The 15,505-nt window shown below is 37.2% G+C and overlaps 2 protein-coding genes across 3 annotated transcripts in view; both read left to right on the top strand.

The window, feature by feature from the left end:
- The window catches only part of LOC111862965 (Golgi-associated PDZ and coiled-coil motif-containing protein), a 48,496-nt gene extending 42,239 nt beyond the window's left edge, over positions 1–6,257 (top strand). Inside the window, exon 9 of one of the 2 annotated variants that reach the window (XM_023848856.2) lies at positions 756–6,257. In XM_023848856.2, the coding sequence (XP_023704624.1) occupies positions 756–1,848 (1,093 nt within the window). In that variant the 3' untranslated portion in view covers positions 1,849–6,257. The remainder of the gene's footprint in view (positions 1–755) is intronic. The other variant, XM_023848857.2, reaches the window with a different exon arrangement.
- Positions 6,258–9,042: 2,785 nt separating this feature from the next.
- Positions 9,043–14,844, top strand: LOC111863014 (U4/U6.U5 tri-snRNP-associated protein 1-like). Its single transcript, XM_023848947.2, has 5 exons — positions 9,043–9,184; positions 10,850–10,973; positions 12,092–12,173; positions 13,429–13,544; positions 14,050–14,844. The coding sequence occupies exons 2-5, from the start codon at positions 10,951–10,953 to the stop codon at positions 14,108–14,110; spliced, it is 282 nt and encodes a 93-aa protein (XP_023704715.1). The 5' UTR covers positions 9,043–9,184; positions 10,850–10,950; the 3' UTR covers positions 14,111–14,844.
- Positions 14,845–15,505: the final 661 nt, after the last annotated feature.

A 15,505-nucleotide genomic window follows, 5' to 3' on the forward strand; every position in this document is an offset into this window, starting at 1 on the left:
CTGTCACTTCACAACATGTTTCGGCAACACATGCCATCATCAGGTGTCCCAACTACGTCAATTTATTGCATTGCTTGCCCTCATATGTTTTCACAAACCATTTAAAAAGTATACTAAAAGTCTGTATTTGTCAACTATGATAAATTTACACTCGCTATAACTTGTTAAGATAATTCATCTTATTTGTCTTAATTATAACTTGTATGTGGTTCGTTCACTACAGGGTCATTTTTCTTATTTTCTGTGTAAACCACGTCTTGTGATATGTGTTCCCTTCTTAGCTGCGAGTGTTATGTAACACATCATAAGATGCGGTTTACACAGAAAATAAGAAAAACGACCCTGTAATGAACGAACCACGTACAATTTTTAATGAAGACAAATAAGATGAATTATCTTAACAAGTTTTAGCGAGTGTAAATTTATCATAGTTGACAAATACGGACTTTTTAATACTTTTTAAATGGTTTGTGAAAACATATGAGGGCAAGCAATGCAATAGATTGACGTAGTTGGGACACCTGATGATGGCACTGTGTTGCCGAAACATGTTGTGAAGTGACAGGTGAAATTATGTGCACTACAGGACGGCCACTGTATACATATAATGGATGAAAATCAGTGCAACAGGACGCTATAATATAACATTATGAGTACTAGTATTAGTAAGAGATGTTAATAACTTCTTGTTCTTGTCTTGTGTTGTCATTCTGTTTCATGCTACGTCCATTTAGTAATTCTTGGTCCCCTTCTAGGATTGCATCTGATTGCAGTTCACCCAGTAGTCCCACATCTACAACAGCAACAAACAAGCCTGCAGATTGTCACAGCTCATCTCTTGGTGCTGCATCTGTTCAACACTCCACCAATTGCACTAACCCACTCAGCTGTCACTCTGATGTTAATTGCTCCAACATCAACACAGATTTGTCTCCATACTCCCCAATGCAGATTTCTACAGATGGCAGCCACATGGGAAGATCCTCCAATAGTGAAGAGTCTTTAGGGAAGAGCCCAGTGAAGGAGTCGAGTAGTTACTGTGAAACAGATCAGAAAAGCATATCTGTTCCATCAACACCAAATAACAATAGCACTGGTAATAGGGATCTAGCCTTTAATGGGAACAATTTTGAAAGTGATATCAATGCACATATTGGTATTTCAACTTTACAGCAGGTTTTTGGCAAATCAAATTCTGCCTCTTCCATATCTCTTGAACACAGAAGTTTAGAAGTAGTGGACGATGTCAAATTTAAACAAGACAGTGGTGAGACTGTAGGTACAAGTGATAAATCTCCAGTAAAGTCATCTGAAGGTGCTGTGGCTCTTAAAACTATGAATAACGGCAGTGAAGTAATGAAAGGTCAAAAAGGTAAGAGTTCTGATTTTGCAAGTAAGTCTCCAACAAAATCTCTCAAGCAAGAATACAAGAACAGAGAATTGGTTATGTCAGAACTTGTGTCCGTTGATTCCTCATCAGCTGCTGGTGATGGGTCTTCACAGCCATCACCTAATTGCCACAAAGTCGGAAGGAAAGGTGTTAACACAACATCCAATTATGTACTGAAATTGTCTGATAAAGGTCGCCGAAGTGGCAAAGCACACAGGATGGTTCAAAATGTTAATGAGGGTAGTAGTACAAGTAGTAGTTTTGATGAAGAACAGATGGTAGCACATCGCAAGGTGAGCAGTTCAAAACTACGAGATGGAAGCTTAAGAAATGTCGCTGAGGCTTCTGTTCTAGCTGTTGGAAATAGTCCTACTCATTCCAGTACTGAACACAGGAAAATTGCAGATAGAGTTGTTGTGGACAGTTTTGGAGACCCAGATTTTGGTACCCCAGTATAACTGAGCTTCTAAATCGTGTTGACAGAGTTAGCATGTCACATGGTATCAGTTACGTCCTACAAATGCATGTGACATGGATTCTGTAGGTACCAGCGCTGGGTTCAAGCACTTTGGTTTGACCATTATAATGCTTACGCTTTGTTGCAGTTTGCACATAAGAGTGTATAAGCGCTCAAATGCCATTCTTCTGATTGAAGGAGGAAAGAAGCACAAATATTTGCTTTTTCATGCCCAGACACAGCACACTAGTGTCATACTGTCTTACTGCCTAGCCGTAAACCTGCGTTTCAACCTTCAGGACTACAAGTGTCAGTGTGGGCTGGGTGCGTAGCTGATTACGCCATATATGTAAAACAGCATGGAGCGAAATTTTTTTTATTTACAAACTTTTTTTATTGAAAAGTAATGTTAGTGCACAAAAGTAAAAATATGACCTTGCATGTGTGGAACTGACTTCAGTATCTGCAGTCTTAACATAGAAAGTGCTCTTACTGAGGTTTTTGTGGTTTTCCTCAGTCCCTTTAGACAAATTGCAGTATAGTACTTCAAATTAGTCAGTGTCTGCTTTCTTCCACATTCTTTCCACTTCATTATCCAGTTAACCAATCAACCAACCATCACTATATAATCTAAGCTGCAGGCACCATCATAAATAAATCAGTACCCAGACAGCAGAAGGAAATATTCAGCTGAGCAGGTTCATGTAGCAGTAATGCTGTAGACTTGTATTCATAATCTGCTCTGGTAAAATTCCAGCCAGGACACCAGTTATTGTGGCAGGTTTCTCTTGATTTTGCTGAGTCCCTCCAGGCAGATCAGACCATGATCAGCAATAACATGTACAGCAGCTTCAGTTACCTCACGCTAATTTAGCCAATAAAATTGGTTAGATTTTTTGGCTGAAACATTCTTCTGACATAACCGCAGAAATGCAGTGAAGCCAAATGGCTTGTCCTCTGCATCAACAAGGTTCTTACTTGTTCCTTGCAGTTGTATATTTAACATATTCAGTTTCTCAAAGATATCTGTCAAATAACTCACAAATGCTTGACCATCAGCTGTTTGTAGGAGTTTCATTTCAGGTTTGTCATTCAAAAACTCGCTAAGAATATCAAGTAGTTCCATGAATCTTCTCAGGCAGTTCCCTATGACAGCCATCTGACCTCAGTGTGAAGCAACAGTCATATGTTCAGCGTTTGTATCCTCACAGAATTGTTTGAAGAGACTCGCATTTGGCATTAGCTTTGATAGTGTTGATATAGTTTATAACTGAATTCAATATCTAATTTAGAACAGGTGAAAGTTTTTTGGAAACTAAATTTTCTCTGTGAATAACACAATGCACAAGCCACAACAGGAGCACTCTCTGTAGCACAAGAGGTATTATTTTTCATTGATATTTGAGTTTCATCTAAATAATTTTTGTGTTTATTATATATATCAGTAGCAGTAGTGGTGGTTTGCAATGCTTCACAGAGCAACATAAATTCACCATTGTCAATATATATGACATAGGCCACCAAAACAGCCTCACTGTTCCCTACAGTTGATTCATCCATGTGTATTGAGAATTTTCTTGATCTCAACTGCTCAACTGAATTCAGTATGCAACAGAACAAGATCTTGAGTGCTCTCTATTGGGAAGCAAGAAGCAAAATGGGTTAAATGATCCCAAATTCAGCCATTGGAAACCAACCAACTTTTCAACAAGTTGTGTTTCCACATCTTTAGCCACCTCATATATTATTTTGCTAACAGTGTTTTTGCTCAGTGGCATTCCTTTGACATCTTAGTCATCTTTCTTCAGAATTGTTTTGAGAAAAGTTGCTGGCTTGATTAAATCCTCCCCAGTAGTAAGATTTTTTTGTCTCGTTTTATCCATGAGCAGAGAAATTTCATGACTAGCTGCAAGAGTACAATTTTGGGTAGCAGTTCATACAGAGAACAATGATTCTATTGTTAATCTTTTCTCAGACTTCTCCTTTAGAGACTTAAATTGGTTCAAATCATAGTTTATATAAGCACCATGTTTTGCCTTCAAATGTGCTTGGAGATGACCTTTTCTCATTGTATTCATTGGTCAAGCAGTGTTGGCACAGTAGACAGAATGCTGACCATTCATCCTGAGGATCAGATATGAAACAAAACTTCAGATACTCATGTGAATATTGATGAACATTTTTCTTGCTTGCACTATTCATTTTATGCATGGGGTTAGCAGCAACTGAAAGGAAAATAGGTTTATAAAGTATACTGTATGCATGTGTGGATTATACAAGGAAATTAATGGTGTTTAACATGTATTTATGCTACTACAAACACATATGTGGTATAATAAATAAATGGCATTTTTATTTAATGCTGATACTGTGTTGTTAGTAGGTAACCATCTCTTATTTAGGTAAAAATGATGTTTCACTAACAGTTGATAAATGTAACCATCTTACCAGATGAGAAGCTGGGTAAGATGGGTTGTTACTATGTCTCTTTATCTTAAAGCCATCCTTGTTTATGGATGTACTGTTATACTTTTGGCATTTATAGGTTACATTGGGTTTGATGTTTAAATATTATTATTGGAGGAATGAAAATATACTGCAAACAAATTTTAAAAGTCTACTGTCACAAGCAGAGAGAAAGAAACAACGAAATATGAGAAATTATGTTTATGTTTTCAGCTGTTAAATGAACCTAATACAGTTGTGGCAAAGTGTTCATTTTATTTAAATTGGTGGTAGTGTGACTTTTGGGTAACCAGAAAACTAACAACATGTAAAAATGTTACATATAAAAATGCCTGCTAGCATAAAAACATTGACAATACATAAGAAAATTAAACAAACTTAACTCTTTTCTACAACAAAAACTGCACAAAGTTAAATTGGAAATGTTTACTTTTCAGAAGTGACAGATGCTATGGTCTAACTTTCACATACTTATGCTCCCAAGTATTTATGTTGACTGCTGTACTAGTGTTGCCAACTCTTTTTCCTCGGAAAGTCAGGGTTGCAACATCGATAATTTATTGCTGACAGTGGTGATTTTTTTTACTATATCGGTGATGAGGTGATGAATGCAACATCATTTGCTCATTGCCCCACTCTGGGAAGCACTGCTACTCGTATATAGTCTGAGATACTGACAGCGTGATAAACTAAACCCACAAGGAAAAAAAATAAGTACATCATATGTAAGTGAAATAATACCCATGTTACATTTATCTGTTCTTATTTATGTATTTAAATTATATCCAAGTAGCTTAATAATATTAGTCAGATGGATATTTTATAGAATGTAATGAAAACACAGTAAATGCTACAAAAGTTATTTGACAGTGATGTGACATAACTTGTAAAGCTATTGTTTTAGACTTCGCCTGTCATCCTAAATCTTAATATAGAAACCACAGTGTTTTGGAAATGGGTTGAATTTGCATCTTCTGGTGTAGAAGGCATGAAGAGATTCCTATTCTATTGGGTACCTAGGCAGAATTACTCTTATGCACTAGGTTGAACTGCTGTGTCAGTATTCTTATCATGATTGCCTTCCTGGAATGTCATGACATCCAGTTGTTATAACATGCCTCTTATCAATGGTTCCTTCAGTTGGTATGCATTACTGTTGGGCAGTGCATACCAAGAAAATTGTCAGAAGTGTGTCAGATCTGCTGATGCTATTTATAGTTCAAACTTGATACTAAAACCAAGCATGAAACTACCATTTTTTTTTTCCTGTAGAAAGAGACCTGTGCTTCTAACTCTTTCAGGTGATCTCCTCTCGAATTAACTCTGACATTAAGTAACCGGGTTCCAGTCCAATTTGAGACCGAATCTATGGAATTTAAAATCCAGGCAAATGAAACTGGAATTGTACTAAAGGGATGCTGTATAATAAGTAAAGAAAGCACCAGAAATGGGCTCACTCTATTAGAATTAGATTGACATGATAAAATTACTGTTCAGTCCAGTATGAGACTGGGTCTACCAAATTTGAAACTGAAACAGACCAAATGAAAACTGACCAGGTGGGATATAATTTGCTAAAATAAATTAACCTAAAGGAAAGAAACAGATAAACATTCACATGAAGTATCAACTAAACCTCTTAGCACTGCATTCAGAAACTAATAGTGTGATGTATTTCCAGTTCTGTTCATTTAATTAGTGGGTTTAACTTTCCAAGAGGGAGAACTGGAGACAGCAGAGTGTAAGAGTTGATGATACTTCATTATGGTGACTCACTCCTGTTTAACTCATCATTTTATCGCCTTTATACAAGCAATATGAGGCTTATGCACATGCTGCTTTCAAGGAAGGTATCAACCTATTAAGTTTTGAATTTGTAAAAAATAAATCAGACTTATTGTTACCTGATCAGAAATTTAAAGTGAATTACGTACTGTGAAAAGGTAAAAAAAGTAAAGCCATTCCCTGTAACTGACCATGGAGGCCCATAGAATTTTGAGATGTTGAGGCTCCCAGATTTTCTAGACAGTTGGCACACAGATGGTGGTGAGGTTGTCAGCCTTAAGCACCGACTGCCCATTATCCCCAGGAAGATTCCTGGTACTCATTTCTGTTAGAGGCTGAGTCGACCCTAGGGCCATACTGCAGCTAGAAGGATTAGACCAATTGTAAAATCCAATAACCTCATCAGGAATGAAACCCCCTGGCCTTCTGGCTTTTAGCATAGTGCCTCAACCAACTAGCTGTCACAAATATTGAAGAGAAAGGTGTGACGCATTATGTTGAAGATTGGATAGGATTATTATATACCACAATAAACATCTTTGTGCTATGAATGAAATACCAGAAGTTTTTAGTTTTTGATTAATGTTAATATTTGGATGTGTGAAGACTGAGAAGTGAAATTATATGAATAACTATATAAACATTTATGTCAGGGAATTAATACAATAGGAGTTATATAATTGCAATTTATCCAGCCATATTTGCAAAAGAACTTATTGCTAATATGGTAATTCATCTCTTTATTTTCATAATGCCAGAAAAGAATTTGCATGTAAGCTTGTGAGCTTGTTGCAGTATTATGAAATAAAGTGCTGTTGTATAACTGGTGTAAAAGGGTAGTGAAATGTACTCCTGTTTTGAATTGCTGTGAAAATTGTACAGACATTTGAATCAATTGTGTTTTACTTTGTGGTTTTTCAGTTGGTAACAGCCAGATCTGGATACAATAGCTGAGATTTCTCCCTTTGTCACATCCAGTATATGACCTGACCGTGTCTTGTTCCTTTATAATGTTAGCTGACCGCACACTTTCAAATATTAAAACCAGACAAAATATAGAATTGACTCTTGGGTTGTCTGATTAAATAGACCAAACCCAAGGTGGCAGCCTGATGCTTTTGATTGGGTGCCTGGGTGACGCCTGGCATTTTCCTTAAAGACAGCTTTGTCAGATGGAGGTGGTGTAGCCTAAGGGTAAGAGCAATGTGAGCCCCTCAAGAAACTTCTTTCATTCATTAAAACTAACATGCATGTCATCATATTATTCCCATAACCCTATTTTCCACAAGAAAAAGAATTTTATATGGCTCCTTCTTTCTAGTTATGTACTTCTCCTTTCACATGCATGTCAGCACTCTCCAAGACAGTAAGCTGACAGAAAATTAGGTGCTTGTTAAAGCTTGAGGTACATAGCTTGAATGAGATGACTGAGCTAAGTGTTAAACCAAAAACTAATTTTGAAGAATATCCCAAGGATATGACTGTGTATTGTGGTAGAAGTGTACTGATATTATGGAGGAATGCAGTGCCGCCATCTTCAGGGTTGAAGAGCATGAAAGCTCTTGAATGTTCTGTTTGTTGGTATAGTGTTTGGCTTACTCTTTGACCATGAAGGAGGACACTTACAGGCAGCTACAAATGCAAAGTTTGATTTTCATGTTTGCTTCAAATAAAACTAAACGAAGCACTTGACATGGAAGAATTGTTCTCTTTGCTGCTTGTGCATTTGCTTGCTTGACTCACTTGTCAGTCCTGGAGATTGAGGCATTACAGTGCTCTAAAATGTAAGTGAACATGTACTTGACTGTGTGCTGTCACATCCCAGGAAATAATACTAATCATAAACTAGAATGAATGCCCCATTAGAAAGAAATGACTTCCATGAAATTTGGGATACATAACATCTGAAGGAAACACAGATGTAGGTTTCACTAAGACAGAACCAGCACCTAGAAGCGGCACAGGGCATCTCAGACCACTGCTGGGGTCCACAGATTTGGACCACCAGAGGAGTACATGTGTGAGGGACAGGTTGCAAGACATAGTGGAAGACAGGTAAATTGAAAGAAAAAAGTATTATATTCATAGAAAGCAGAGGAATAGCCTATTCTATGAAAATCTTTGAAATGTAATATTTTGGAAAATGAAACACGTTTGCGCAGAGGGCAGAGAAACAAACTTGGGACATATCAATTTTGCATCACTGGAACCACGCAATCCTACAGTACCATGGTAATGGTTACTGACTTCACTTTGGTACTAGCGATCGATGAATTCGAACATCATTCATTGACTTCAGCATCAACATAACCTGGATGTCAAATCGCCCAAGGGCATACCAAGAAAACTAGCAACCGCAATTTCCGAGAATTGTCAGACTGATTGAACATGGAATTAATTGGAGTAACGCAAATTACGGGAACAGCTACGCAACTCCCGGAAGACTGAAGGCGAGGGCACACCAAGGAAACATGCAACCGCAATTTCCGAGAATTCATTAGCCCGAGTTGAACACATCTTATAGAATGAAGCAGCGTAAATTGAGCTAATGGCAACGCAACTCGAGGAAAGACTGAGAAATTCAACTTCCAGGCAACTGAGCATACCAGTCTTCTCACAATTGCGTTGCCGTGTGGTTTCCTAGTGTCTGTTGCTCTATAAGGGCGAGGGCACACCAAGGAAACTGGCAAACCGCAAATTGAGGAAACGGAAAAGCAGTTACCTCAATTTTCGCTGCTCTATTCAGTAACGTGTGTTCAACTCAGGCTGATAACAGTTCTCGTTAATTGCGGTTGCCAGTTTCCTTGCTAATCCCTCGTCCCTAGAGAGTACTGTGATACCTTAAGGAACCCAGGGCACAGAGTACTTTCCCGACCTGACCCAAAAGTTATCATGATAACGTTGGATGTACCCGTTGGTTCACATGATTGAAATGATGCCGTTTGATTGGTAGAATTTTGTTCCCGAAATATGGCCGGTTTGAGTTTCAGTGGGAAGGTGTAGGGTACATATAACTATGAAAGAAATCTCTCTGCTGTTAAGAATAAAATGAATAAACGCAGACAGCATCAAATAATAGTTTGCAGGTAAGTAAGCTTTGTTATTTTAAACGGAATCATTTAAGCTTCGGCAGTAGAGACAATGGCCTTCCCAGTCCATACCGGCTAAAGTTCGAGGTCAGGTTTTTACTACACCACAGATGAATGTTATGCTGTTGACATGTTATATTAGGTGTCAGGGTGTAGTGCCTGCAGTACATTACACTGTAGAAAGAACTGTAATGGCTAACCCTCCACCCAAGAGAAATTTAACACTTTTCTCATTTCATTTATTCACCTGCCATAAATCCTGTCAAGAGTACGTTCTCGTGCGGATGTGGAGATCGTCCTAGTTGCAGTCACAACTAAGAATTACAGTTGTCATCCAGTAGCATACACATTTATAATACAATATTGATAAACATACAATATAATAAAATAAGTTAATTTTATTAATAAGAGCAGTGGTAAACCTTATACAATTTGTGCAGTTTTATACAAGTCTATTAATTAAAAAATCCATATTTAAAACACACTGTCATTAATGAGTTTTGTATAACATACATTAATAGTATAATAAATTGAAATAAAGACTAGTATACAGTGATATAAAAGATTGTGTATATCTAAAATAAGTAACTAAAAACTAGAACATAGACTGACAATCATGTCTTCTTTTAATTGTAAAGCAAGACAGCTACTCGTATCTTAAAAAGATTTATAACAGAAATAATCCTGTAATGAATAAATAGAATATAAATGTAAAAATTGTTTTAATTGTACCTCAAAACTCTTAGTGTCACTCGATATATCCTTAATATGTTGTGGTAGATTATTATAGACCTTTGTTCCTAAACAGTAAACTCACTTTTGATATTTACTTAAATTTACAAGAGGTTGGTTGATGGAGATTATTTTGCTGTCTGGTATTTATTCTATGAATCTCTGAATTTACTATGAATTTGTTTCTGTTTTTTATCACAAAGAGCATAAGAGATAATATGTACTGAGATGCCAGAGGCACAATTTCTAATTCACTACATAAGTTTCTGCACGAATCACTCCTTCTGCATTTCAATATAATTCTAATTATATTCTTTTGCATTCTAAAAATTTTTATACTTTGGGTTGAATTACCCCAAAAGGGTAAACCATAATTTATAATAGAATTAAAATAAGAGTGATAAACCATTTTTAAAGTATTTATGGATGTATATGGTTTAAGCAATCTTGTTCTGTAGCAGACTGCACTTAGTTTTGAATGTATATATTCAGTGTGTCACTCATGAAGAATGCCGTCTTCTGGGATGTGGCACTGTATAGATATTATGTAAACCGATGTTTTGGAGGAACGTATTGCCTCCATCTTCAGGGTATAAAAATTCACAAGTGAGGAACTAGTGTGAGCAGGTGGCTGCAGACCGAGTCACCCAAGTTGTCCTGTAGCTGTCAAGTCTTGTCTGCAGCAGACCTTAGGGAAGAGAGTTGTCATGGGCACAAGGATCGGCCACTTGCTTTGATTATGGAGTAGAGTAGGATATTCTGAAGGGTAAAGAATATCTGAGCTTTGAACACTTTGTAATCTCCTCTATAACTGGATTGCAAGTCTCGTCTTGTCTCTCGGGATTGACCCACTTGAGTATTAGGGAGGTGTACATGATGGTCAAGACTGATTAAGGAATTTAATATACAGCATTGCTTTGTCTTTTTCAGAGATGATGAAAAGTTTGGGCATCACGAGCGCTACAGTGGTCTGACCTCAGACTTCAAAGAAAAGGAGGGCTACAAACCAAATGTTAAACTCGACTACATAGATGATTGCAAAGGAAGCTTTCAGGTCAGCACAGATAATAGCATATCTGTTTTTAAGATAGGTCACACTATGTCAAATGGTAGTACATTCTTTGGAGCAGAAAAAGTTTCGACAGTAATTGCCATTTTAAGAAAAATATTCCAAGGAGGAAGTAGTTTTCAGTGGAAACAGGCGATATTATGGAACTACCGTGTTTATCATCCACCTGTGCCATCCTCAGGGTAATGTGTGAACCAACTGATGGATTTATGTGAAACTCTGTATTGTCATCATGCCACTCACATGTTCTTTTAGTTGTCTACCATCAGCCATATTAACATGGTGACTGAGTTGGGAGCAATGATAGAGCCACTTAAATTAGGTCCTTAAGAAAAAGGTCCTGGGGTAAGCTGTTATGCCCATTCAGAAGGTTCTGAGTTTAATCCCCACTCGCATCTTTGTACAGATTTTTCTGTTCTCAGATGATGCTTCATATCTACCAGAGTTCGAGCTTCAGGAATATAAAGGATACCCCTCCCCCGATGGGTTAGAGCCCATGTTAAATTGTAGGGTCCCTCTGCTGACTAGCACTATCATGATTACCCTATCATGGGGGGTGAGATTATTGTCTTCCACCTCAGATGCTTTCAGTAGAACATTTTGATATATACGTGTTGTTTTGACTTCCTTTTCTCTCATTCTCTGTGTGACAGTTTGTAACTAGCCAACATATTGTGACATTTGAGTGTGTAAATACTTTGTACTTGATATAGTTTGCTGTGCAGGCACAGAATGTGGCAGAATGGTTCATTTTGCAGATAGGTTGCATGAATTAGGAAGAAACATGCCTTGAAATTATTACTGTACCATTGTACTTTTATTAAAATATTTTGTGTTAATCATTTCAATCTCCACGACTTTAATGTGCTGTCGCATGCCCATTTCTGGTTATTAGCTGTATGAGTAAGTTGCGTTGGAAAAAGGAATGTTACATATTTTTATTATTTCACAAAATAACAGATTGAACTATATATGGATCATACCCTTTTTTGTGTCTGAAACTTCAGGATGAAAGGATTTTACATGTTACTTGGAAACATGACTACATTCTGTAAGATCGTAAAATACAGTGACTTTAATGTTGTCTCTCTTTCTCATTTCAGATACGTATCTCATGAATTTCATGGAGAAGGACCTGGCAAAAATAAAGTGGAGAAACGAATGAAGAGAACTGAACAGGAAGGAGTGAGTATCAGTCCAGATTTGGTCATGGGCTCTTATTTCTAATGCAAGGCGGAAGGTCATGGGTTCAAGTCCCGATGAAGTCGTTGGATTTTTTTCAATTGACCTAATCCTTCCAGCTCCACTATGGCCCTGGGGTCGACTCAGCCTCTAATAGAAATGAGTACCACGAATATTCTTGGGGGTAAAGGGCGGCTGGCGCGTAGGGGTGACAACCTTGCTGCCATCTGTGAGCTGATTGTCTAGAAAATGTGGGAACCTCAACATCTCACAACCCAATGGGCCTCCATGGCCTGTTACAGGGATACCTTTACTTTACTTTAGTATATTGTAGCACCCTGCTGCACTTCATTTAGTACCAAATTGTTTCACAGTCTCACATGCAGCATGTCCTTCTGTAAAACTTCCTAAAAGTTATTCACTGCATGTTTCAACCTATAAGGTCATCATCAGGTGTTTTAAAATTATAAATTATAAATGAGGAAACTGCTGTGCTTCCATATTGTGGTTGTTGGTCATCACTATGCGGTCCCTTCTATGTGCATGTATATACGAAGTGGCGGGTTGTTATGCCTGCTGTGTTATGCTGCGTGTTCCTCTTGCACTGCATAACAGAGCAGACAAATCAACCAGCCACTTTGTATATATATGCGCATAGAAGGGACCGCATAGTGATGACCAACAACCACAATATGGAAGCACAGCAGTTTCCTCATTTATAATTTATAATTTTAAAACACCTGATGATGACCTTATAGGTTGAAACATGCAGTGAATAACTTTTAGGAAGTTTTACAGACAGATATGCTGCACATGAGACTGTGAAACCATCTGATGCTATTTCTAAATGGTGCTCCATAAGGAAGCAAATTTTAGTTATCGTTAAATGTTCACGAATCCACATAGCAGATAGATATCCATCCACACTTTTGGTGCATTCATTTTCTGCAGACTACAAACATACACAGTAGCTTCAGCCCTGGGACAGAAGCGAATACTGCAACTTTGTGGCAAGTCATATAGAGCCTCCTCATAAAACACACAGCATATTTGTTCCAATTGTCATTAGGCTAGTAGACATAGACACAGACCATGGGTTGGAAATTGGGAGGAATTGATTACTTCAAGCAGCAGACTAACTTAAAATTTGGCCAGCTGTTAGGATAATCAGTGAGAGGAGCTGTAGATATTACAGGTTGTTTAAGGGCAAACAGACTGTGCCCCATCTGAAGGAGATTAATTCTTTTTTTTTCTCCAGTTGATGAAACAGATGAGCTCAACAGACACTCACTTGGACTGCGTAGCCTCTTGCAGCAGAAGCAGAAAGAAATGCAGTTTCCATACGAGGTCCTTAGTGGCGGTAAACAGACATGAGTATGCTTTTTGTCTCCATTCATTCTAAAGAACAACCAATTCTAATTAAAAAAATTGTATTCATTAACTGACAGACTTAGACATGAGAACACAGATCACTAGATGAAACCGGTGAACTCAATTCAAAATTTGTCTAATCTTGACATTGCAAATAACAGTAATTTGTAGCTTTAACGTAAAGGCTGAGTAGACGGGAAGCCATATAGTAATGTCGATAATGTCATACGGTGATTATACTGCTGCAAAGTAAATATTTGTTTTTCTCTGAGCATGTCGCTTATCTTGTTGTAATTTGTAGACTGTACACTATAAAGTGTCATTTTAATGATGGATTGATTAATAAGACTTTCCTCCTTGGTACTGTGAAGCTTTTGTAAAAATTTCTATTTTTGATGCAGAATATGAAATTTCATTTTCAATAAGAAAACCACCATGTGAGGTTTTTGTGAGATCTTCAAGTTTAACATGAGCATTACTACATTTTCTTTCTTTCTTTCTTTTTCAGGGCAGCCATCTCAAAAACCAAACTGCAAATTCTTCATGAAATATGCTGGCACCAACTCTGAACTTTGGCGTGGACTTATGTTTTTATTGTTTCTTACTGTCTGGAATATCGTCTCTATTTTTCAATAAGACACAGCTTGCAGCTGCCGACAGTGCCTATGTGTATTGGAAGGAAGGCCACAGAGTTCATTTCACATTCAAATGAGTACAGTGGTTCTCCTGCTTCCTTAGGTAACCTGTTGGCACCTGTAAGCTGAAAAGTACAATTTCTAGTGATTAGTTGCTTGCTTATAGGAAGGACTTGAGCCAGATGAACAGCCTCTAAGCTAAATCAGACATGACGTAATTATATTTAGCCTTTCCTGATTGCAGTAGCAATATTGTATCCTTCCAAGGGAAGAAGGAAGCCCTTGTTCAGTTGTAGGCCAGTATGAAAAGCTGTAAAATTATACAAGCAACAGAATCAGAAGGTGTACAGTCTACTGCAAATCATTGTAAAGCACCACTGATATATCACTGAAACATTTGTAATGGGTTATAAAAGTAACTTGGTTCATCCTGGTTTCTCACACTGGTAATTGTATGTAAGGCTTTTAACCACTGTCAAGTGTGACTGATAAAAGTTGTTTTTAATTTTTCATCCTTTACGTTTCGCTCAAAACGACCATCTTCAGAAGGATATTATCAACATGTATGGAAATTACTGTTACATGTCATACATCTATATGTTATATCTTTTAACTAATTAAGATGTATATTGATTTGTTAAAACATCTAAAAATTATTACAATTAGTCTGCTTACAAAATAATGTTCAGTATTTGTTTTAAACTAGAACCAATTTGGTTTCTTGTCCTTACGTTTTGTAATAATTTTAGATGTTTTAACAAATCAGTGTACATCTACATATTAGTTAAACGATATAACATATATATCTATGACATGTAACAGTAGTTTCCATAAGTGTTGATAATGTCCTTCTGAAGATGGTCGTTTTGACTGAAACATATAAAGGATGAAACGTTGAAAACAACTTTTATCAATTTCACTGGACAGTGGTTACAAATCTTATATGTGTTTATAAAAGTCCTCTGTTTAATCCACATGCAGATGATCAGGAGTCTTCTGTAGGTATACAAAAACTCGAAAGACACAGAGACTTGGCCAATAATGTCAGGTCATGAAACACTGTAAGACTGATCTTAAGGCATCTTCGTGGAGGTGGTGATAATGATTTGAACCCAAAATGAATATATCAGTCGATGCTGAACATTATCTGAAGTCTGAATTATAATCCTGATGTGCTACTAATCTTCACTTAAGAAGGTACATGGACAGACTACAGGTGTTCCCAAACTTACATTTTTCTTGATATCAGTAATGTATAACTGTAAGCTGACAACCTCAGTCACATATATTCCAGCCACCTAATTATTTGAGACAGTTTCAGTATGGTTT

The sequence above is a fragment of the Cryptotermes secundus genome, unplaced genomic scaffold, assembly GCF_002891405.2.
Source record: "Cryptotermes secundus unplaced genomic scaffold, Csec_1.0 scaffold1016, whole genome shotgun sequence".
Taxonomy (NCBI): Eukaryota; Metazoa; Arthropoda; class Insecta; order Blattodea; family Kalotermitidae; genus Cryptotermes; species Cryptotermes secundus.